This window comes from Schistocerca serialis, chromosome 10 (assembly GCF_023864345.2).
Source record: "Schistocerca serialis cubense isolate TAMUIC-IGC-003099 chromosome 10, iqSchSeri2.2, whole genome shotgun sequence".
NCBI lineage: Eukaryota > Metazoa > Arthropoda > Insecta > Orthoptera > Acrididae > Schistocerca > Schistocerca serialis.
The window spans coordinates 88,892,800-88,916,462 of record NC_064647.1 but is presented as its reverse complement, the minus strand read 5'-3'; the positions used below and the strand labels follow the sequence as shown (position 1 = coordinate 88,916,462).

The 23,663-nt window shown below is 45.3% G+C and overlaps 1 protein-coding gene across 1 annotated transcript in view; it reads right to left on the bottom strand.

Moving 5' to 3' along the window:
* Positions 1-20,891, bottom strand: part of LOC126425046 (F-box/LRR-repeat protein 17-like) — a 73,210-nt gene extending 52,319 nt beyond the window's left edge. The window contains exon 1 of the mRNA XM_050087955.1: positions 20,525-20,891. Within this exon, the coding sequence (XP_049943912.1) occupies positions 20,525-20,886 (362 nt within the window). The 5' untranslated portion in view covers positions 20,887-20,891. The remainder of the gene's footprint in view (positions 1-20,524) is intronic.
* Between the last annotated feature and the right edge of the window lie 2,772 nt (positions 20,892-23,663).

Genomic DNA, 23,663 nt, shown 5'->3' with positions numbered 1-23,663 from the left:
ATTACATGGACGACATTGTTGTCACTGGCTCCACCACTGAAGAACATCTTCAGAATCTCCCCACACTTTTTCATGTCTTACAGACTGCCGGTCTTAAGTGTAATCTTCAGAAATCAAAATTTTTTCAGGCATCTATCACGTACTTGGGGTTTCAACTCTCTCGGGATGGTATTCGTCCACTTCAGCAAACTGTCGCGGCAATTGATGCCCTTCCTCGCCCTACATCTGTTAAGGAACTGCAGGCCTTCTTTGGGAAAATAGCATACTATCACAGGTTTTTACTGTCTGCAGCTTCGGTGGCTCAGCAGTTGCATCCCCTGTTGCATAAAAACGTGCCCTTTCACTGGTCCGCGTCATGCGATGCGGCTTTCCAGAAATTGAAGACTATGCTGAAACAGGCCCCTTGCCTGGTTACTTATCAACCTGGCCAACATCTTGTTCTTGCCACGGACTCCTCTCAATACGGGGTTGGTGCAGTCCTTGCGCACTGTTTTTCTGACGATTCTGAACAACCCATTGCTTATGCCTCCAAAATGCTCACAGATGCCCAACGAAAATATTCTCAAATTGAAACAGAAACTTTGGCCATTATTTATGCTCTTCATAAGTGTGGTGTTTTTCTTTATGGATCCAAATTTCATCTTGTTACGGACCACAAACCACTTGTTCCCTTGTTTCATCCATCAACGTCGCTTCCCGACAAGGCTGCACAACGACTCCAGCGTTGGGCTCTTTACTTGTCTCCTTTCAATTATGAGATTCATTTCTGGCCGACGGCTCAACATGCGAAAGCTGATGCACTGTCTCGCCTTCCCATGGGTCCTGATCTGGCATTCGATAGGGATGAACTTTTGTGTTTCCACCTGGATGTTGCCAAGCAATGGGTTGTGGACAGTTTCCCCATCACTGGGGACCGGCTGACGGCTGCTACGGGTTCTGATCCTACCCTCTCCTGGGTCTTACGCTGTATTCAGAAGGGTTGGCCAGATTGTCCGTCCACTAAGACTTCTGATCCGTTGCGGAACTACTACACTTTGCACTACCGCCTCACGGCTAGGGATGGTGTTATCCTCCTCTCCACTGACAATGCTTCGCCGCGTGTTGTGGTACCTGCGTCTTTGCGTGCTTCAGTCTTGCGCCTTCTTCACCAAGGGCACTGGGGTGTCTCTCGCACAAAATCTCTGGCGCGCCGTCACGTGTACTGGCCCGTCATCGACTCTGAAATTGCACACATGGTCGCTGCCTGCAGCCCTTGTGCATTACAGGCCGCCGCCCCGAAGTCATCTTTGTCACCGTGGCCTCCGCCTGAGAAGCCCTGGGAGCGTACTCATGCTGACTTCGTGGGACCTTTTTTAGGGTCCCATAACATCAACAAATTTGGCATAATTTTTTTCTCCAGTTTCCTTCTGTTGCAATTTTGACTGTAGTACTTGTTGGTTATGTTGCTAATATATTCAAATAGATCATTACCAATATACAATTCTACAATATCCTTGATGCTCTGTGTATCTTTCGGAAATATGTTTGGACCCAGAGATCTTTCAAATTTATTATTGGTCTCAATAAATCAAAGTCTGACCACTGTGCACTGTCTTCTTCATCTGAATCAGTTAACAACCGTAGTATTCACTGAATTCTTCTTGGACATATTTCACTCTCTTCTGGTAATTCCACTTCACTTTAATTTTTAGATGTCCAATGTCTTCTTTCCAACTGGCCAAGTTGTGGGAACATCAGACAAGATGTCGGCGCATTAATCATAAATAATCGTATTGTCTCTTTTGGCTGCCATGATGAAAAGGCACAAGTACTTCTAAAAACAAAAAACTTGTTAATATGTATAATTTATTGCTATCTAAACGAAACACCAACTGAATGCAAAAGGTACTAAAGTGCTGTCACTGACCAGTGTACAATACTATGCTCACGACACCACTGTGGTGTCGCCGGCCATTGACCACTATTTCGTGCATGACACCACTCTGGTGCCGCCGGATGGCAGAGTGTTACGATGAACTGTAGGAAGAGTGGTTAATGAGGTACATTGCTTATTGTTTATTTATTTGTAACACAGCCTACTCCTCGCAAATCGCAGCAAGGGAGCTGCTGAGCTTAATGTCCCTATCCGACCAACACATTACCGTCAATAGTATCACATGGCCTACTTTATGAGACACTGTGGGGAGAGGTTTGGTGTTTAAATCAGGATGTTGGCACAAAGTATGGTAATCAGGAACTTTACGCCAACTCCTCTCCTCCCATTCTGGACCAAATACTGGCAGTGAACATTTTTTTCAGAACCAGAATTTGAACCAGCTTACCCCCGTGTTGAGTGCTACCGCACAGGGATGCGTTAGTGACCTCGGCCACAGAGGCGGGTTGACTAATGAGATATGTTTTTTGTAGTGACGTAACAAGACTGTTACGCCACTTGAGGTAGCCGAAAGAAAGGCACGCGTACACACACGCCGACTGGCGTCAATTCTGGAACAGGATAACTATTGAATGGTAGCAAGAAAAGTACGTAGCTGCTTTATACTTAACTTTTATTATGTGATGAATACAGCGTTCTTCTTGAGACATTTATACTATAACTCTCAAAGTAGGTAAGGCTAATGGCGCCTTGCTAGGTCGTAGCCATGGACTTAGCAGAAGGCTATTCTAACTGTCTCTCGGCAAATGAGAGGAAGGCTTCGTCCGTATTGTCACTAGCAATGTCGTCGTACAACTGGGGCGAGTGCCATATCGTATCTCGAGACCTGCCTTGTGGTGGCGCTAGGTCTGCGATCACACAGTGGCGACACGCGGGTCCGACATGTACTAAATGGACCGCGGCCGATTTAAGCTACCACCTAGCAAGTGTGGTGTCTGGCGGTGACACCACATTCCTCCCCCGCAAATCGGCGAACGGTCGTGAGATAAGGCTTCCGCCCGCCGTGGGGAGGACCCCATGTTGACGTATGCGAGGAGGTGGGGAGCCTAACAACAGGCGAGGCTGTGCCACCCGCACCCGGCCATTCGGTCCGAGGGGAGCTAGGAAACGCCTGAAAACCTAGTCCAGGGTGCACGTCAACATGCGGTGTATGCGCCCGTAAAGAGACAGGAGGGGCCGAAGGGTCGACCTCCATTGCGTCGGGGTAGCCGACGCGCGATGACGTCATGTGGCCCGGAGCGGGCGGGAGTTCCAAGGCGGAGGACAGCTGGTCACGGGAAGCGATCGGCGGCGCGTGACCCTGGGAGGCGCTTGGCGGCTGCAGCGAAGCGTCGAATGCGGGCGGCGCCGGCTGGAGGACAGGCGGCGGCGGCGGCTGCGGCGGTGCGTCGCCATGGGGCAAAATGGAAGGCAGCGTCGGTAACACCTGGGGATGAGGCGAGCCAGTAGATGGGTCCCCAGGGCGCTGACCGGACGGCACCATCGCTGAAAGCAGACGGGGAGCGGCAGAACCCGTGCGACGACAGAGGCGCAGCTGATTGAGATGCCGACGCACCTCACCAGAGGCCCCCAAAACCAAATACATCGCGCGGCCGAGGCAGCGAAGAATGCGCCCTGCGAGCCAACGCCGTGAACCTCGATAGTTGCGATAAAATACAACGTCGCCAGGAGCAAAAGCAGGAGTCTGCCGCTGTACAGGAACCTGATGCGGCGGATGCAGCAAAGACATCAAGGTTCGATGAGTACGACCGTGGAGCAACTCAGCCGGCGAGCGACCATCTTGGGGCTGAGAGCGATACGAAGACAAAAAGAGTAACAATGCGTCCTCCCGAGAATGCGACTCTTTCAATTTCAACATCTGTGACTTGAAAGTCCGGACCAATCGTTCAGCGGCACCATTTGACTGAGGCGAAAACGGCGCGGATGTCAGATGTTGGATACCATTGGCCTGGCAGAATGACTGAAATTCTGCGGACATGAATTGTGGGCCATTGTCGGAAACAATAGTCTGCGGAAGACCTTCAATGCAAAAGATAGCAGACAACGCTTGGATGGTGGCGGAGGACGTCGTGGAAGACATCCGGACAACAAAAGGAAAATTACTGAAGGCGTCGACCAGAACCAACCATCGAGCATTCCAGAATGGACCAGCAAAATCAATGTGCAAGCGTTGCCAAGGGGAAGTGGCTTTTGGCCATGCAAAGACTTTCCGCGGCGGTGCGGATTGTTGTTCGGCACACGCCGGGCAAGAAGAGCAGATATTTGTAATCGCAGCATCTATTCCGAACCAAGTACAGTGCTGACGAGCAAGTTGTTTCGTTCGCACTATACCCCAATGTCCGTGGTGAAGAAGCCGTAAATCAGAGGACTGTAACGAACGTGGGACCACGACTCTGGACTGATCATTATCAGAACGCAAAAACAAAACACCACATCGAACAAAGAGTCTCTCCTTGTGAGCAAAAAATCGGCGAACCAACGGATCCTCGAACCGAGACTTTGACAAAGGCCATTGCGTAGCAACAAAACGCAAAACAGTAGCAAGGACAGGGTCAGCAGCGGTGGCTGTAGCTACACGACGAAAATCGATCGGAAACGATTCGGCCACTTCATCGGTTTCCGAATCAATGAACATGCAAGCAAGTTCGGAAGAATCAAATGCTTTATCCTCAGCAACAGGCAAACGGGACAACGCATCGGCGTTTCCGTGCTTAGCAGTGGACCGATACAAGATATCGTAGCGATACTGCGAGAGGAAAATAGACCAGCGAATGAATTTCTGCACTGTACGTGGAGGTACAGGCTTGGTCGGATGAAAAAGCGATGTCAAAGGTTTGTGGTCTGTGATGATGGTAAAGTGACGACCATACAAGAAATCATGGAACTTAGTAACACCAAACACGAGAGCCAAAGCTTCTTTCTCTATCTGTGAATAATTTCTTTGCGCAGACGAGAGCAATTTGGACGCAAAGGCAAAAGGGCGATCATGGGAGCCAACTTTGTGCGCAAGCACAGCACCGATCCCGAAATCCGATGCATCTACCATCAACAAAAGGGGTTTCTGGGGATCGAATGGCGTAAGGCAAGTATTAGAAAGCAACGCCGATTTCAACTGGCGAAAGGCGCGTTCGCATTCCGTCGTCCAGACGAACGGAACACCTTTACGGCGTAAGCGATGAAGCGGATCTGAAATGGAAGAGGCATTGCGCACATATTTATGATAATAATTAAGTTTACCCAACACACTCTGTAGCTGCTTCACATTGTGAGGGGAAGGCAAATCTTGTATGGCACGGAGGTGCTCTGGACTCGGATGTATGCCTTGGGCATTGATGACATGGCCCAGGTATGGTAAGTCACGAGCAAAAAACACACATTTGTCCTTCCTCAAGCGAAGACCATTTTGTCGCAAGACCTGAAATAATGTTCGTAAGTTCGCAAGATGATCTTCTTCTGTCTGTCCGGAGATCACTATATCGTCCAAATAGTTTGCTGCAGTAGGGACCGACGCACAAATAGTTTGTAAATATTGCTGAAACAATGCAGGGGCGGATGCACACCCGAATGGCAGTCTTTTGAATCGGTACAATCCAAGATGCGTGTTAACCACCAATACGCGCTGGGATTCGTCGTCCACCGGTATTTGCAAGTACGCATCGGCTAGGTCCAACTTTGAAAAATATTTTCCCGGGCACAGTTTAGCAAAAAGATCTTCCGGGCGGGGCAAAGGAAAAGTAGCAGTCACTAGTTGGGGATTCACTGTGGCCTTGAAGTCCACGCAAAGTCTCAATTTTCCGGAAGGTTTTGGCAAAATTACTAAGGGTGAGGCCCAGAGAGAAGCTTGCACACGTTCAATTACACCCTGTGATTCGAGATCGTTTAATGTTCTTGCAACCTCATCACGCAATGCGTGGGGAACATTGCGCGCTCTGAAAAATTTCGGTTGCGCGTTTACTTTCAGTTCCAAATGTGCTTCATAGTTTTTAGCGCAACCTAAGCCCGGTGCAAAAATGTCTGCAAATTCGTCACATAGACGAGAAACACTGTCTGAAGGCACAGTTTGATTCACTGATAGGACCTGATTTACAATAGACATGTTAAACAACTGAAATAAATCTAAACCAAACAAGTTCACTGCAATAGAAGAACGAAGAACGTAAAATGACACAAGTTTCGTTTGACCCTCGTATGTTGCAAGAAGGCTGCACTGTCCTAACACAGGAATTTTCTGTCCGGAATATGTGGTGAGCTTAACATTTGCGGAACGCAACGGAGGTTTGCCCAGTTGTTTGTACGTGTCGTGATTGAGCAATGAAACTGCAGCTCCGGTATCGAGCTGGAATGGTATGACCTTGCCATTAAAGTCCAAATCTACAAAAAGTTTATTGTCCTGCTGACGACAAGAGCGACTGTCTCGTGCAATTTGAACAGACACTGGTACAGAATCACTTGCTAATGGACGTGATTTCCAGCGACGTTGACGCACACTTTTTGCGGGACGAACACAGTCACTGTTAGAAAGAGTGGCACTGGACGAAGTGGAATTAACGACATGAATGTCCATGGGCGAAGGTCCACGAGCCTGAGTGTCCTTGGTTCGATTCCGGCGTGAAGCAAAGGGCCTGGAATGATTAAGAGTGTCTGATCTGAGCTTTTTCTGGCAAACACTTTGAACATGTCCTTTCTTATTGCAGAAAAAGCAAATAGCTTGGCGTGACGGGCAATGTTCACGCAAATGTCTAGTAGCACACCGCGGGCATGATTTCACTGCATTGGTGGGCTGGCGCGGCACACCTGGTTTAGATCGCGGCGGCAGCTGTGTCGACGTGCGCGAGGGCAGTTGACCGGGCCGCATAGCGCGAGCGCGCCCGGCGGGCCGGTTAATGTTACACACAGCTGGCGAAGTTTCAAAAGATTCCTGAGCACAGTCAAGTGTGTCCTGTCTATCTAATATGTCTATCACTTGTTGAAGGGAGGGATTAACTAGTTTCAAAATTTGCTCCCATATGCGAACATCAGAAACGTTTTGTGCAATTGCATCATGTACCATTGTATCTGAATAAGAAAGACCACAGTCACAGTCAAAGGCACAGTCCCTAGTAAGTCCTTGCAATGTTGCTACCCACTCCCTATTAGTTTGACCGGCCGTACGTTTTGTACGAAAAAACGTATACCGTTTTGCAACCACATTAACTGTTTCTTTGAAATAGACATCTAATGCAGACAAAATTTCCTCGTAGGACAGAGTTGCTACGTCGCGCCGGGGAAACAACTTCACTATCACACGGTAGGTGGACACACCGACACAAGAAAGCAAAAACGGCTGCCGCTCATTACCTTGAATTCTGTAGGCGGCGAGGTGGAAGGCGAATTGACGGGACCACTCTTGCCAAGTCTCGTGGGTTTCATCAAAGGGTCGGAATTGAGGTGCAACAGCATGTTGTGGCTGCGGTAGCGATGAAGCGGCGGCCGCCGCATCGGTTTGAATGGCACGTTGACCCTGGACGAGCTGTCCAAGGGCATCCAATAACGCCTGTGTCTGCTGATTCTGCAAGCGATAAAATTCGGACAGTACATCTGGCGAAGCCATGACACAAATAAATTTAAGCAAAGTAAAACACAAGATCCTTTGTAGACTCGTCGTCAATCTGTAGTGACGTAACAAGACTGTTACGCCACTTGAGGTAGCCGAAAGAAAGGCACGCCTACACACACGCCGACTGGCGTCAATTCTGGAACAGGATAACTATTGAATGGTAGCAAGAAAAGTACGTAGCTGCTTTATACTTAACTTTTATTATGTGATGAATACAGCGTTCTTCTTGAGACATTTATACTATAACTCTCAAAGTAGGTAAGGCTAATGGCGCCTTGCTAGGTCGTAGCCATGGACTTAGCAGAAGGCTATTCTAACTGTCTCTCGGCAAATGAGAGGAAGGCTTCGTCTGTATTGTCGCTAACAATGTCGTCGTACAACTGGGGCGAGTGCCATATCGTATCTCGAGACCTGCCTTGTGGTGGCGCTAGGTCTGCGATCACACAGTGGCGACACGCAGGTCCGACATGTACTAAATGGACCGCGGCCGATTTAAGCTACCACCTAGCAAGTGTGGTGTCTGGCGGTGACACCACATTTTTAATGTTCTTTTGAACTGGTAAGGACTCCCAACTACTGGCTGTATGCTGGACTGGAGCTTATCAAACATCTTACCACCAGGGCATGTGACTCCTTTCTGAATACTAGATGAGGAAGCAAAGTCTACATGGGAAGTATTTCTGTCTGAAACCAACTGCAGTACAATAGAAGATGTGCAGCTGAGTTCTAGCACTACACACTGCTTATTTACGACTTTAAATGGCTGAAACAAGCATACCAGCATTAACTATGTGCATTATGGTGTACTTCCACCTAGGACTTCTGCCTCTCCAAGATGGAGTAAGTTCGGCAACCGGTTACTCAAGAATGTAAAATTTATCCACTCCCGAGAAACACTGTGTATGGGTAAAATGCTTGCACCAAATTATTTCTCGTTACTGAAATTATGGCATCAAAGATAGCACTTATCACTGCACACAGAAACTCCTTCAGTTGTCCTGTTACCTGTTAAAGTTTTGCAACAGTACATCCTTGATCAATCATGCTTTGTAGAACTCTTTATGTTAAGTACTTGTTTGTTCCTTGTTGCTTTGAGGCAAGTTTCAGTAATGTTCACTCATTATGTTCAATTGTATGACATAATTTTTAACACCATTTAAAACTTGCTGCACATCAACCCCATTCACTGACAAGTTTTTAAATTGAGCATCTGGACTATATCAGTATGAGTCTGTGGTTAGAAGACAACAGACAAGGGAAATTTGAGATATGGACCTCAAAGTGTCCACAAGAAGGGGTAACCGAATGTGTATAACTGGATACACACTTGAAGCATGCAGTATACCTACTTAATAATGGAATGAGGTACGAAAGCAGCTATGAAACTATCATAACAGCTTTCTTTTTTTCTTCAAAGCCATGCCCTTTACTAGCATCCCCTTGTCATATTGTAACCATTCTTTCTCTGGCCATTTTTTTCTTCTTCCAGTGCCTACCTATTCTGGATATCGGTGACCGCCATAACTACATCACTTCTACCTGCTCAAAAAAGTTGCCAAGTCATACAAGAAACCCATGCCACTATGTATCTGAGCCAAGATGATGATCTTTTACCAGGTGTCACTCCTTGAAGAACATTGTGTAGAAGTTTATACCAGCTTTCAATTCTCATTACGTAGTTCAGACAGTGCGGTTTTCTGCATTCTGCTGTGGCCTCATTAGTTTCATGAAAGTGGGAAAGGTGATGGAAACAAACCAACTGAAACTATGTTTATTGCTCACCAAACATACTGATACTAGGACTTTATAACACATAACTCTCACCTCCAACGCACATAATTGACTGTGTGTAGTTTTTAGTCATTATATTGTTTTCAGCCGGGTAACTTTCAAATGAATGCAAATATATTCTGCATCCACTTTTTTTGCATTTTTTGTCTGGAAACACAATAAAAACACTGTAAATTGAAGTCATAACATTAATGGAAACTTTTAGAATGTGTAGTCATGTCGAATTTTCAATTACAAGGACAGCCGTTAACGGTGAAATAGTTCCAAGGTTTCATACCGAATTCGTGTAGGTACAGTTGCTACTACTAGACAGTGTACAGTACGTTTTCTGGCTTTCTTCAGACCTATACACCTGTCTGTGAGGTGGGGAAAAATGTGAGTTCAGTTTGTCAATATCATAAAGAGAGGGTTCTGGGTGGCAAAATTGTGAAACATTACTCTCCTTCAAGTATCTTACTTTTAAATATATTCCTTATTATTATTGTTACCTTCCGTATGGTTGGAATAATTATTCACAGGATTGAATAACACTGTACATTAATTACATGAACTTACACAACCTGCTGCTCTGTGGACATCTCAGTACAGCTTCCAATAGTAAAGGCAAATTTTTGCATATAGTTTTCATTGGCGATCTTCAATATCCCTTATTCGGAGACACTACTTACGATGTCTGTGTGTGTGCCTTGCTTGATGTGATGTAAAGGCGTCTACTGACTTCAGACATCGCTCACTGTGCTCTCAGAGTAATGTGTTTTTTTCCTGGGAGTGCAAGGACTTAACACCTGCCCTTCCCTGATGATTTCAGATACAGTATGTATGGAAGTAGTAATGATAAAGTATCACCATTTTCATTCAACTCGGACCTTTGCAGTGTCAGACAAAGTGATCTTTCAGTCAACAGAAAGTGACGGCAGCAAAATATCCACTGTTTAGTGACGGCCGCATGATCCATAGACCTTGCCATTGGTGGGGAGACTTGCGTGCCTCAGCGATACAGATAGCCATACCGTAGGTGCAACCACAATGGAGGGGTATCTGTTGAGAGGCCAGACAAACGTGTGGTTCCTGAAGAGGGGTAGCAGCCCTTTCAGTAGTTGCAGGGGCAACAGTCTGGATGATTGTCTGATCAGGCCTTGTAACACTAACCAAAATGGCCTTGCTGTGCTGGTACTCTGAACGGCTGAAAGCAAGGAGAAACTACAGCTGTAATTTTTCCCGAGGGCATGCAGCTTTACTGTATTGTTAAATGATGATGGCATCCTCTTGGGTAAAATATTCCGGAGGTAAAATAGTCCCCCATTCAGATCTCCTGGCGGGGACTACTCAAGAGGATGTCGTTATTAGGAGAAAGAAAACAGGCGTTCTACGGATCGTAGCGTGGAATGTCAGAACCACTAACCGGGTAGGTAGGTTAGAAAATTTAAAAAGGGAAAAGGATAGGTTAAAGTTAGATATAGTGGGAGTTAGAGAAGTTCGGTGGCACGAGGAACAAGACTTCTGGTCAGGTGAATACAGGGTTATAAATACAAAATCAAATAAGGATAATGCAGGAGTAGGTTTAATAATGAATAAAAAATAGGAGTGTGGGAAAGCTACTACAAACAGCATAGTGAACACATTATTGTGGCCAAGATAGACACAAAGCCCAAGCCTACTACAGTAGTACAAGTTTATATGCCTACTAGCTCTGCAGATGACGAAGAAATTGAAGAAATGTGTGGTGTCACCGCCAGACACCACACTTGCTAGGTGGTAGCCTTTAAATCGGCCGCGGTCCATTAGTATATGCTGGACCCGCGTGTCGCCACTGTCAGTGATTGCAGACCGAGCGCCACCACACCGCAGGTATAGAGAGACGTCCTAGGACTCGCCCCAGTTGTACAGCCGACTTTGCTAGCGATGCTACACTGACAAATACACTCTCATTTGCCGAGACGATAGTTAGCATAGCCTTCAGCTATGTCATTTGCTACGACCTAGCAAGGCGCCATTACCAGTTTATATTGAGATTGTTATTAACGTATCAACAAGAGCGATGTACACCAATTATGGATTAAAGTTAAGTATTCCAAGATCTTCGTACTTTATTTGCAATTCTCAAGACATTGTCCTGTTCCAGACCTCACGCCAGTCTGTGTGAGCTTAAACGCGTGCCTTTCGGCTACCTCCGAGTGGCTTGGCTATCTTGCCAAGTCACTACAGTTGGCGACGAGTGTAAAAACGGTCTTCTTCTTTATACTTGCTTAAATTACTTGTGTCATGGCTTCGCCACAATCTCCAGATGTACTGTCCGAATTTTATCGCTTGCAGAATCAGCAGATGCAGGCCTTATTGGATGTGCTTGGACAGCTCGTCCAGGGTCAATGTGCAATGAAAAACGATGCGGCCAACGACGCTCCACTGCTACCGCAGCCACAACACGCAGTTGCACCACCTTTTCATCCTTTTGATGCTGCACTGGAAAGCTGGACGGAGTGGTCACGCCAATTTGGATTCCATCTCGCCACCTACAGAATTCAAGGTATTGAGCGGCAGCCTTTTTTGCTTACGTGTGTAGGCGTCCAGACGTACCGAGTGATAGTGAAATTGTTTCCCCGACGCGACGTCACGATTCTGTCCTACGATGAAATTTTGTCTGCATTAGATTCATTTTTCAAAGAATCAGTCAGTGTAGTTGCAAAAAGGTATACTTTCTTTCATACCAAACGTACGGACGGTCAAACTAATCAGGAGTGGGTTGCAACTTTGCAAGGCCTTACTAGGGATTGTGCTTTTGAGTGTGAATGTGGACTCCCTTATTCAGATACTATGGTATGTGATGCGATTGCACAGAACGTTTCTGATGTTCGTATAAGGGAACAGATTTTGAAACTAGTCAATCCCTCCCTTCAACAAGTGATAGACATATTGGATAGGCAAGACACACTTGACTTTGCTCAGGAATCTTTTGAAACTTCACCAGCTGTGTGTCACGTTAACCAGCCCGCCGGGCGAGCTGCACGGAACAGTAAACAGCCCTCGCGCCCGTACGCGCAGCTGCCGCCAAGCTCTCCGCTACGTGTGCCGTGCAAGCAAGCAAATGCAGTGCTAAAGTCATGCCCGCGGTGTGCTACTAGACATTCGCGTGGGAATTGTCCATCACGCCAAGCTATTTGCTTTTTCTGTAATAAAAAAGGACATGTTCAGAGTGTTTGCCAGAAAAAGCTTAGATCGGACACTCACAACCATTCCAGGCCCTTTGCTTCGCGCCTGAATCGAACCAATAATACTCAGGCTTGTGAACCTTCGCCCATGGACATTCATGCAGTTCATTCCACTCCGCCCAGTGCCACTCTCTCTAACAGTGACTGTGTTCGTTCCACAAATAGTGTGCGTCGCCATCGCAGGAAATCCCGTCAAGTAGCAAGTGCTTCTGTACCAGTGTCAGTTCACGTTGCACGAGACAGTCGCTCTTGTCGTCAGCAGGACACTAAACTTTTTGTAGATTTGGCCATTCATGGCACCGTGATACCATTCCAGCTCGATACCAGAGCTGCAGTTTCATTGATCAATAAAGACACGTACAAACAACTGGGCACACCTCCGTTGCGTGCCCCAAACGTTAAATTAAATAGCTATTCCGGTCAGAATATCCCTGTGTTAGGACAGTGCAGCCTTCTTGCAACATACAAGGGACAAACAAAACTTATGTCATTTTACATCCTTCGTTCTTCTTCTGCTGTGAACTTGTTTGGTTTAGATTTATTTCAGTTGTTTAACTTGTCTATAGTCAATCAGGTTCTATCAGTGAACCAGACTGTGTCTTCAGCCAGTGTTTCTCGTCTCTGTGAAGAATTTGCAGACATTTCTGCACCGGGCCTTGGTTGCGCTAAGAACTATAAAGCACATTTGGAACTGAAAGTAAACGTGCAACCGAAATTTTTCAGAGCGCGCAATGTTCCCCACGCATTGCGTGATGAGGTCGCAAGAACGTTACACGATTTGGAATCACAAGGTGTAATTGAACGTGTGCAGGCTTCTCTCTGGGCCTCACCCTTAGTAATTTTGCCAAAACCTTCCGGAAAATTGAGACTTTCTGTGGACTTCAAAGCTACAGTGAATCCACAACTAGTGATTGCAACTTTTCCTTTACCCCGCCCGGAAGATCTTTTTGACAAACTGTGCCCCGGTAAATATTTTTCGAAGTTGGACCTCGCAGATGCATACTTGCAAATACCAGTGGACGAAGAATCCCAGCGCATTTTGGTGGTTAACACGCATCTTGGTTTGTACCGATTCAAAAGACTGCCATTCGGGTGCGCATCCACCCCTGCATTGTTTCAGCAATATCTGCAAACTGTTTGTGCGTCGGTCCCTACTGCTGCAAACTATCTGGATGATATTGTGATCTCTGGAAAGACGGAAGAAGAACATTTAGCCAATCTCAGAACATTATTTCAGGTCTTGCGACAAAATGGTCTTCATTTGCGGAAGGACAAATGCGTGTTTTTTGCTCGGAACTTACCCTATCTGGGACATGTAATCAATGCCCAAGGCATACATCCCAGTCCGGAGCACCTCCGTGCCATACAAGACTTGCCTTCGCCGCAGAATTTGAAGCCGTTACAGAGTGTGCTGGGAAAAATAAATTACTATAACAGATATGTGCGCCACGCCTCTTCCATTTCAGCTCCGCTTCATCGCTTACGCCGTAAGGGTGTTCCGTTCGTCTGGACAGCGGAATGTGAACGCGCCTTTCGGCAGTTGAAATCGGCGTTGCTTTCAAATACTTGCCTTACACCATTCGATCCCCAAGCACCCCTTTTGTTGATGGTGGATGCTTCGGATTTCGGGATTGGTGCTGTGCTTGCGCACGAAGATGGATCGCATGATCGTCCTATTGCCTTTGCGTCCAAATTGCTCTCGTCTGCGCAAAGAAATTATTCACAGATAGAGAAAGAAGCCTTGGCTCTCGTCTTTGGTGTTACTAAGTTTCATGATTTCTTGTATGGTCGTCACTTTACCATCATCACAGACCACAAACCTTTGACATCCCTTTTTCATCCGAACAAGCCTGTCTCTCCACGTACAGCGCAGAAATTCATTCGCTGGTCTATTTTCCTCTCGCAGTACCGCTATGATATCTTGTATCAGTCCACTGCTAAGCACGGAAACGCCGATGAGTTGTCCCGTTTGCCTGTTGCTGAGGATAGAGCTTTTGATTCTTCCGAACTTGCTTGCATGTTCATTGATGCGGAAACTGATGATGTGGTCGAATCGTTTCCGATTGATTTTCGTCGTGTGGCTACAGCCACAGCTGCCGACCCTGTCCTTGCTACCGTTTTGCGTTTTGTTGCTACGCAATGGCCCTTGTCAAAGTCACGGATCGAGGATCCATTGGTTCGCCGATTTTTTGCTCACAAGGAGAGACTTTTTGTACAATGTGGTGTTTTGCTGTTGCATTCTGATAATGATCAGTCCAGGGTCGTGGTCCCATGTTCGTTACAGTCCTCTGTCTTACGGTTTCTCCACCAAGGGCATTGGGGTATAGTGCACACGAAACAACTTGCTCGTCAGCACTGTACTTGGTTCGGAATCGATGCTGCGATTACGAATATGTGCTCTTCTTGCATGGCGTGTGCCGAAAAACAATCCGCACTGCCCCGGAAATTCTTTGCATGGCCAAAAGCCACTTCCCCTTGGCAACGCTTACACATCGATTTTGCTGGTCCATTCTGGAATGCTCGATGGTTGGTTGTGGTAGATTCATTCAGTAATTTTCCTTTTGTTGTCCGGATGTCTTCCACGAAGTCATCTGCCACCATCCAAGAGTTATCCGCTATCTTTTGCATTGAAGGTCTTCCACAGACTATTGTTTCCGACAATGGCCTTCAATTCATGTCCGCAGAGTTTCAGTCATTCTACAAGGCCAATGGTATTCAACATCTGACATTCGCGCCGTTTTCACCTCAGTTAAACGGTGCCGCTGAACGATTGGTCCGGACTTTCAAGTCACAGATGTTGAAGTTGAAAGAGTCGCATTCTCGGGAGGACGCGTTATTGCTCTTTTTGTCTTCGTATCGCTCTCAGACCCGAGATGGTCGCTCGCCGGCTGAGTTGCTCCACGGTCGTCCTCATTGAACCTTGATGTCTTTGCTACATCCGCCGCATCAGGTTCCTGTGCAGCGGCAGCCACCTGCTTTTGCTCTAGGCAACGTTGTATACTATTGCAACTATCGCGGTTCACAGCATTGGCTCGCAGGGCGCATTCTTCGCTGCCTCAGCTGCGCTATGTATCTGGTTTTGGGGGCCTCTGGTGAGGTGCGTCGGCATCTCAATCAGCTGCACCTCTGTCGTCGCACGGGTTCTGCCGCTCCCCGTCTGCTTTCAGCGATGGTGCCATCCGGTCAGCGCCCTGGGGACCCATCTACTGGCTCACCTCATCCCCAGGTATTACCGACGCTGCCTTCCATTTTGCCCCATGGCGCCACGCCGCCGCCGCCTCTTCTCCTGCCGGCGACGCCCGCAGTGGACGCTTCGTTGCAACCGCCGGGTGCCTCCCTGGGTCACGCGCCGCCAATCGCTTCCCGTGACCAGCTGTCCTCCGACATGGAACTCTTGCCCGCTCCGGACCAGAGGTCGTCTTCGCCCGTCGGCTGCCCCGCCCCGATGGAGGTCGAATCTTCGGCCCCTCCTGTCTCTCTGCGGGTGCATACACCGCATGTTGGCGTGCACCCTGGACTAGGTTTTCAGGCGTTTCCTAGCTCCCCTCGGACCGAATAGCAGGGTGCGGGTGGCACAGCCTCGCCTGTTGTTAGGCTCCCCACCTCGTCGCATACGGCAACATGGGGACCTCCCCACGGCGGGCGGAAGCCTTATAACACAACCGTACGCCGATTTGCGGGGGAGGAATGTGGTGTCACCGCCAGACACCACACTTGCTAGGTGGTAGCCTTTAAATCGGCCGCGGTCCATTAGTATACGATGGACCCGCGTGTCGCCACTGTCAGTGATTGCAGACCGAGCGCCACCACACCGCAGGCATAGAGAGACGTCCTAGCACTCGCCCCAGTTGTACAGCCGACTTTGCTAGCGATGCTACACTGACAAATACGCTCTCATTTGCCGAGACGATAGTTAGCATAGCCTTCAGCTACGTCATTTGCTACGACCTAGCAAGGCGCCATTGCCAGTTTATATTGAGTTTGTTATTAACGTATCAACAAGAGCGATGTACACCAGTTATGGATTAAAGTTAAGTATTCCAAGATCTTCGTACTTTATTTGCAATTCTCAAGACATTGTCCTGTTCCAGACCTCACGCCAGTCTGCGTGAGCTTAAACGCATGCCTTTCGGCTACCTCCGAGTGGCTTGGCTGTCTTGCCAAGTCACTACAAAATGTATGATGAGATGAAAGAAATTATTCAGATAGTGAAGGGAAATGAAAATTTAATAGTCATGGGTGACTGGAATTTATAGTAGGAAAAGGAAGAGAAGGAAGCGTAGGAGGTGAATATGGAATGGGGTTAAGGAATGAAAGAGGAAGCTGCCTGGTAGAATTTTGCACAGAGCACAACTTAATCATAGCTAACACTTGGTTCAAGAATCATAAAAGAAGGTTGTATACATGGAAGAAGCCTGGAGATACTGGAAGGTTTCAGATAGATTATATAATGGTAAGACAGAGATTTAGGAACCAGGTTTTAAATTGTAAGACATTTCCAGGGGCAGATGTGGACTCTGACCACAATCTATTGGTTATGAACTGTAGATTAAAACTGAAGAAACTGCAAAAAGGTGGGAATTTAAGGAGATGAGACCTGGATAAACTGACTAAACCAGAGGCTGTACAGAGTTTCAGGGAGAGCATAGGGAAACAGTTGACAAGAATGGGGGAAAGAAATACAGTAGAAGAAGAATAGGTAGCTTTGAGGGATGAAGTACTGAAGACAGCAGAGGATAAAGTAGCTAAAAAGACAAAGGCTAGTAGAATTCCTTGGGTGACAGAAGAAATACTGAATTTAATTGATGAAAGGAGAAAATATAAAAATGCAGTAAATGAAACAGGCAAAAAGGAATACAAACGTCTCAAAAATGAGATCGACAGGAAGTGCAAAATGGCTAAGCAGGCATGGCTAGAGGACAAATGTAAGGATGTAGAGGCTTATCTCACAAGGGGTAAGATAGAGACTGCCTACAGGAAAATTAGAGAGACCTTTGGAGAAAAGAGAACCACTTGCATGAATAGCAAGACCTCAGATGGAAACCCAGTTCTAAGCAAAGAAGAGAAAGCAGAAAGGTGGAAGGAGTATATAGAGGTACTTGAGGGCAATATTATGGAAATGGAAGAGTATGTAGATTAAGATGAAATGGGAGATATGATACTGCATGAAGAGTCTGACAGAGCACTGAAAAATCTATGTTGAAATAAGGCCCTGGGAGTAGACAACATTCCATTAGAACTCCTGACAGCCTTGGGAGAGCTAGTCCTGACAAAACTCTACCATCTGGTGAACAAAATGTATGAGACAGGCGAAATACCCTCAGACCTCAAGAAGAATATAATAATTCCAATCCCAAAGAAAGCAGGTGTTGACAGATGTGAAAATTAATGAACTATCAGTTTAATACGTCACGGCTTCAAAATACTAATGCAAATTCTTTACAGACGAATGGAAAACCTGGTAGAAGCTGACCTCGGGAAAGATCAGTTTGGATTCCGTAGAAATATTGGAACACGTGAGGCAATACTGACCCTACGACTTATCTTAGAAGCTAGATTAAGAAAAGGCAAACCAACGTTTCTAGCATTTGTAGACTTAGAGAAACCTTTTGACAATGTTGACTGGAATACTCTCTTTCAAAATACAGGGAGCGAAAGGCTATTTACAATTTGTACAGAAACCAGATGGCAGTTATAAGAGTCGAGGGATATGAAAGAGAAGCAGTGGTTGGGAAAGGAGTGAGAAAGGGTTGTAGCCTCTCCCCGATAAACAAAAGAAAAATTCGGAGTAGGTATTAAAATCCATGGAGAAGAAATAAAAACTTTAAGGTTAGCTGATGACACTGTAATTCTGTCAGAGACAGCAAAGGCCTTGGAAGAGCAGTTGAATGGAATGGACAGTGTCTTGAAAGGAGGATATAAGATGAACATCAACAAAAGCAAAATGAGGATAATGGAATGTAGTCAAGTTAACTCGGGTGATGCTGAGGGAATTAGATTAGGGAATGAGACACTTAAAGTAGTAAAGGAGTTTTGCTGTTTGGGGAGCAAGATAACTGATGATGGTCGAAGTAGAGAGGATATAAAATGTACACTGGCAATGGCAATGAAAGCGTTTCTGAAGAAGAAAAATTTGTTAACATCAAGTGTAGATTTAAGTGTCAGGAAGTCGTTTCTGAGAGTATTTGTACACAGTGTATGGAAGTGAAAAATGGATGATAAATAGTTCAGACGAGAAAAGAATAGAAGCTTTCAAAATGTGGTGCTACAGAAGAATTCTGAAGATTAGATGGGTAGGTCACATAACTAATGAGGAGGTATTGAATAGAATTGGGGAGAAGAGGAGATTGAGGCACAACATGACTAGAAGAAGGGATCGGTTGGTAGGACATGTTCTGAGGCATCAAGGGATCACCAATTTAGTATTGGAGGGCAGTATGGAGGGTAAAAATCGTAGGGGGAGACCAAGAGATGAATACACTAAGCAGATTCAGAAGGATGTAGGCTGCAGTACGTACTGGGAGATGAAGCAGCTTGCACAGGATAGAGTAGCATGGAGAGCTGCATCAAACCAGTCTCAGGACTGAAGACCACAACAACAACAATCTTAAGTTCTTTATTGCAAAATTAAATAAAAAATCATATTCATTGTAAACAAACTTTGTTTTGTGCAATGGGGAAAAGCCGATACTCACCTGTCAATTGAAAGATACAAATCTGTCACTGAACTGTATTAACATTTCTGATAGCAATTCTCTGTACTGGAACTTATATAAAATGAGTGATCTGAACTTTTTCAGATATAGTTATCCAAAAAGACCACATTATAAGAAAATAGTCTTTTTCAGAAATTTTCTTTCTTCTACATCAAACAACAGCTCAAATGCCCACTAACAGAAAGAACTCAAAGAACGTACAACAATTTATTTCAGAGATATTAATGTCAGTGTTGAGATACCCCGCACAGCTTATAGCAGTGGAGTAGTTAATTACATACATGATCACTGATGCTCCAAAAACCAATATTAATTCAATATAAATATGTAACTAGAGAATTAATATTTATTCAGTTGATGGAAACATGTTAACCTTAATTTTTAAACCTCCTGCCAGATTAAAATTTTCTGCCTCATTGCTACTCAAACCATTGTCCCAGTCTTTCCCATCTAGGCACGACTTGTGGCTCTCGACTTGCCCCTTACAGCTTTAGTCTCACCAGCACCTCATCTCCTAATTTCCAGATTTCACAATAGCCCTGCTACATAACTTTTGGAACTGGAAACATTCCCCCTATCCTGTGGCTAAGACATTTCTGTGGGACATGCAGGGCAGTTTTGTGGACTTGCATATTAGGGGAGAAGTCCTGTTGGAAGTGATGTTATGGACACCGGTTGTGAAAGGTCTTGTTCACAGTGAAGTTGTAGGGACAGGTTATGAGACATGTCCCGGTAGCTCAGTTGGTAAGGGAACTGCCCACAAAAGTGAGGTTCTGGGTTCAATTCTGCTGCATAGTTTTAATCTGCCAGGAAGCTCCAAAACAAGACAGACTCTCTAGAAAACCTTCTCGGTGCTCAGACTGCACCAAATTGGAGTTACAACTTGAGCTTCCAAAAGGTCACACAGTCTTCTTTGTCAGTTCCTTAATCACGGCCTGTTGAAGGTAGTAGGTGTACCGCCACATTACCAATTTCCTGCATTTGTGCACACGACTCCTGTTCTCTGGGTGACATCACCCAGCCGAAGACGAGTTCAGAACAAATGCAATAAAGGAAGTGGACAATGCTCCCAGCAGAGAATCCTCTCCTGACAAAGAAGACAGTGTCAATCTTTGAAACTCAAATTTTAACTCCAATCTGATGCAGTCTGAACAGTGAGGTGATTTGATACAGAGATGCCACCGCAAAAGACCTCAATGTCATAGCACAGACTCAGCTGCACAAGGCTCATTCTGAACTCCTCAGCGCTGTCTGCAAGTGACACTGAATCGTAGCTTCTTACCTAACAATGTACTTCTCGTGAAACCACAAATGAGCGTCCTGGGCCAGAATTCTCCAGCGAGTACACACGTTCTGTAAAACTTTAATGTTTTCACTGAAGCTCACATATGAGAAAATCTCCAGCATCAGTTCATCTGGCAGGTCATCTACAGTGGTGCCTCTGCAGTCCTGTTTCGAAGTGCTACTGGCTGCTCGTAAAGGACCATCTCCTTCCGAATGTCTTCTGTCATTCAGTTCGAGGTCTGAAACCAGTGGCACACCTGATATTTTATCCCCATCTGCAGTAGACATGGGAAAGACACTGCTGTTAAAAACTGTATCGGCATCCTCTGATGTTCTCAAAGGTATACCAGGAGAGCTCATGGCCATGACCTGTAACAACCAAAACATATTTCACAAATGTGTCAAATACCTTCATATTTAAAATGTATGAACAAGCACAGTTACAAATGAGGTGGTGTTTAATCCGTTCAAAACAAATATGCAGCGGTACTGATTACCGTTGTAGAAGACACCATTTTTCTTCCTGTCATACATCAAGGACTTAATGGTGAAAGCATAATTTATCTCCAAAGTTGATCTACTTACAAAACATACAAGCTTGGTTAATATTTGCTGTGAGACTATGATCCTGGGCATTCAGTTCATTCATTCATTGTGTCCTGTAGATTTCATCAAAAAAGGGAAACTTCCACATATGTGGAATGAGTCAGGGTACACACCAAGAAAACACAAGGAAATTGTAGAAACTTAATCTGTTTACTGCTAACAGCAGACTATCACTTCCCTGCTTACTGCTATTCATGCTGACACCAGCTACATTTGATTATATAAATTAGCAACAAATCTCTACTCTGAAAGAAGCTGCTACCTCCGTATTTATAGACAAATCTCTCTAGCTTAACAGTTATCACATTACACCAGCATTTCTGAGGAATATAGGCATCTAATCCATAAATAATCAGTCAGGTTTACAATACTTCTTATCATGCACCTTTACAGTCATTACTGCTTGCCGTACAGCAACTGGAACATTCTGTTCCACATTATAAAAAAAATGTGATTAATACGGTGTACTTGTAATTTTCTTTTGAATTTGTTGCTATTCCCAATTTATTCCCTTATGTTAGATGGGGACTTGATGATTTTCTTACCACCAGTGCAAACATGGCATGAATCCTATACCAGGAAGCAAACTCTAGATGAAAATTATTTTTGTACTGTAAATTTCATTTCTGCTAAAATTTGTATTTAATGTTACAAACAACTGTTAATGAGTGAATACACTGGGAAGTGAGTGCAACAATTCCAACATCCTTCAATAGGCTTCTGCAGATGTGAGGTTATCTACTACACACCATAATCTTACTGTTAGCATCTGCTGAAAACACACTATATTTACTTCAGAAATACCATCCCATAAGTTAATCTTGTAAGATAGCAAGGAGGAGAAAATACACAAAATATGTCAGGACTTTTGCCCTTATTTCATTTACATATTTATTTACTAATGTATTTATCACACCAGGCTAGGTTGGGGCCTTCATGCCCTCACTACATCTGAACAGTCATCCAGTCACAACATGTGTTAGCAATACAATACGTGTAACACGTGAGCAGTACATAAAAATAGTAATAATAATGATTATATGGAATTCCAGAAATTCCAGTCTTATTAACATTGTGTTAGTTTTTCTGATTATGTTCTTGTAAAATGTCAATAATGACTAACAGAAATTTACGGCAGCAGCACTGTAGGAATTCAGTAACAGAGAAAGAATGAGAAATAGTAGGGAATGCTTGGAGATGACACAGCAAGAAGAAAACAGAAATAGTGGTGCCACTGTGCACTTTGCTGAACTGTTCCAGTGCTGTGAAAAGGGCAGTGCATTGGCAGAGCTGTCATTTGTACTAAGGTGATTCACATGAAAAGGTTTCCAAAGTGGTTATGGCCATACCACAGGAATAAACAGACTCAGAACGTAGATGGGTACTTGGAGCTAGACATGTGAGTCATTCCATTTTGGAAATCGTCAGGAAAATCTATATTCTAAGATGCACAATGTCAAGAGCATGCTGAGAATACCAAATTTCAGAAATTACCTCTCACCGTGGAAAACACAGTGGCCGACAGCATTCACTTAAAAACCAAAAGTAGTGGTATTTGGACAGAATTATCGATGCTAAAAGATCAGCAACACTGCGTGAAACAATCGCAGAAATGAATGTGGGATGTACAATGAACATACCCCTTATGACAGTGTGGCCAAATTTGGCATTAATGGGCTATGTCAGCAGAAAACCAACATTAGTGTGTTTGCTAACAGTACATCATCACCTGCAGTACCTCCCTGGGCTTGCGATCATATCAGTAGGACCCTAGATGACTGGTAAATTGTGATCTGGTCAGATGAGTCCCAATTTGAGTTGGTACTAGTTGATGGTATGATTCGAGCATGGAGCAAACTCTATGAAGCCATGGACTAAGGTTGTCTCGAAGGCACTGTGCAAGCTAGTGGTGGCTTTATAATTGTTTGGGCTGTGTTTACAGAGAATGGACTGGCTCTTCTGGTGCAACTGGACCAACCATTGACTGCAGACAGTTATTTCTGGCTGCCTGGAGATCATCTGCATCCATTCATGGACTTTATTTCCCAAATAACAATGTCATGTCACCAAGCCACAATTATTCACAATGGTTTGAAGAACATTCTGGACAGTTCAAGTTAATCGTTTGGTCACCGGGATCATCTAGCACCAACCGCACCGAACATATACGGGACGTAATCAATAGGTCAGTTTGCGCACAAAATCCTACACCGGCAACAGTCTCGCAATTATGGATGGCTGCAGAGACAGAATGGCTCAATATTTCTGCCGGGGGCTTTCAAAAACTTGAGCCCTTTCCTCATTGAGTTTCTGCATTGCTTTGGGCATAAGGAGGTCCAACACCATATTAGCAGATCCCCTGAGTTTTCTCACATCAGTGTAAAATGTGTTAATGCAGGGCAGAGGATAACTTCTATGGTGGCTGACTTTGGGCCCACTGCATTGGTACCAGCTGGCTAGGCAGAGCATAGTAGGTGGGGCTAGAGCCACACATGTCACTGTTTGAGGACTATGTATTTTTATAATAAACC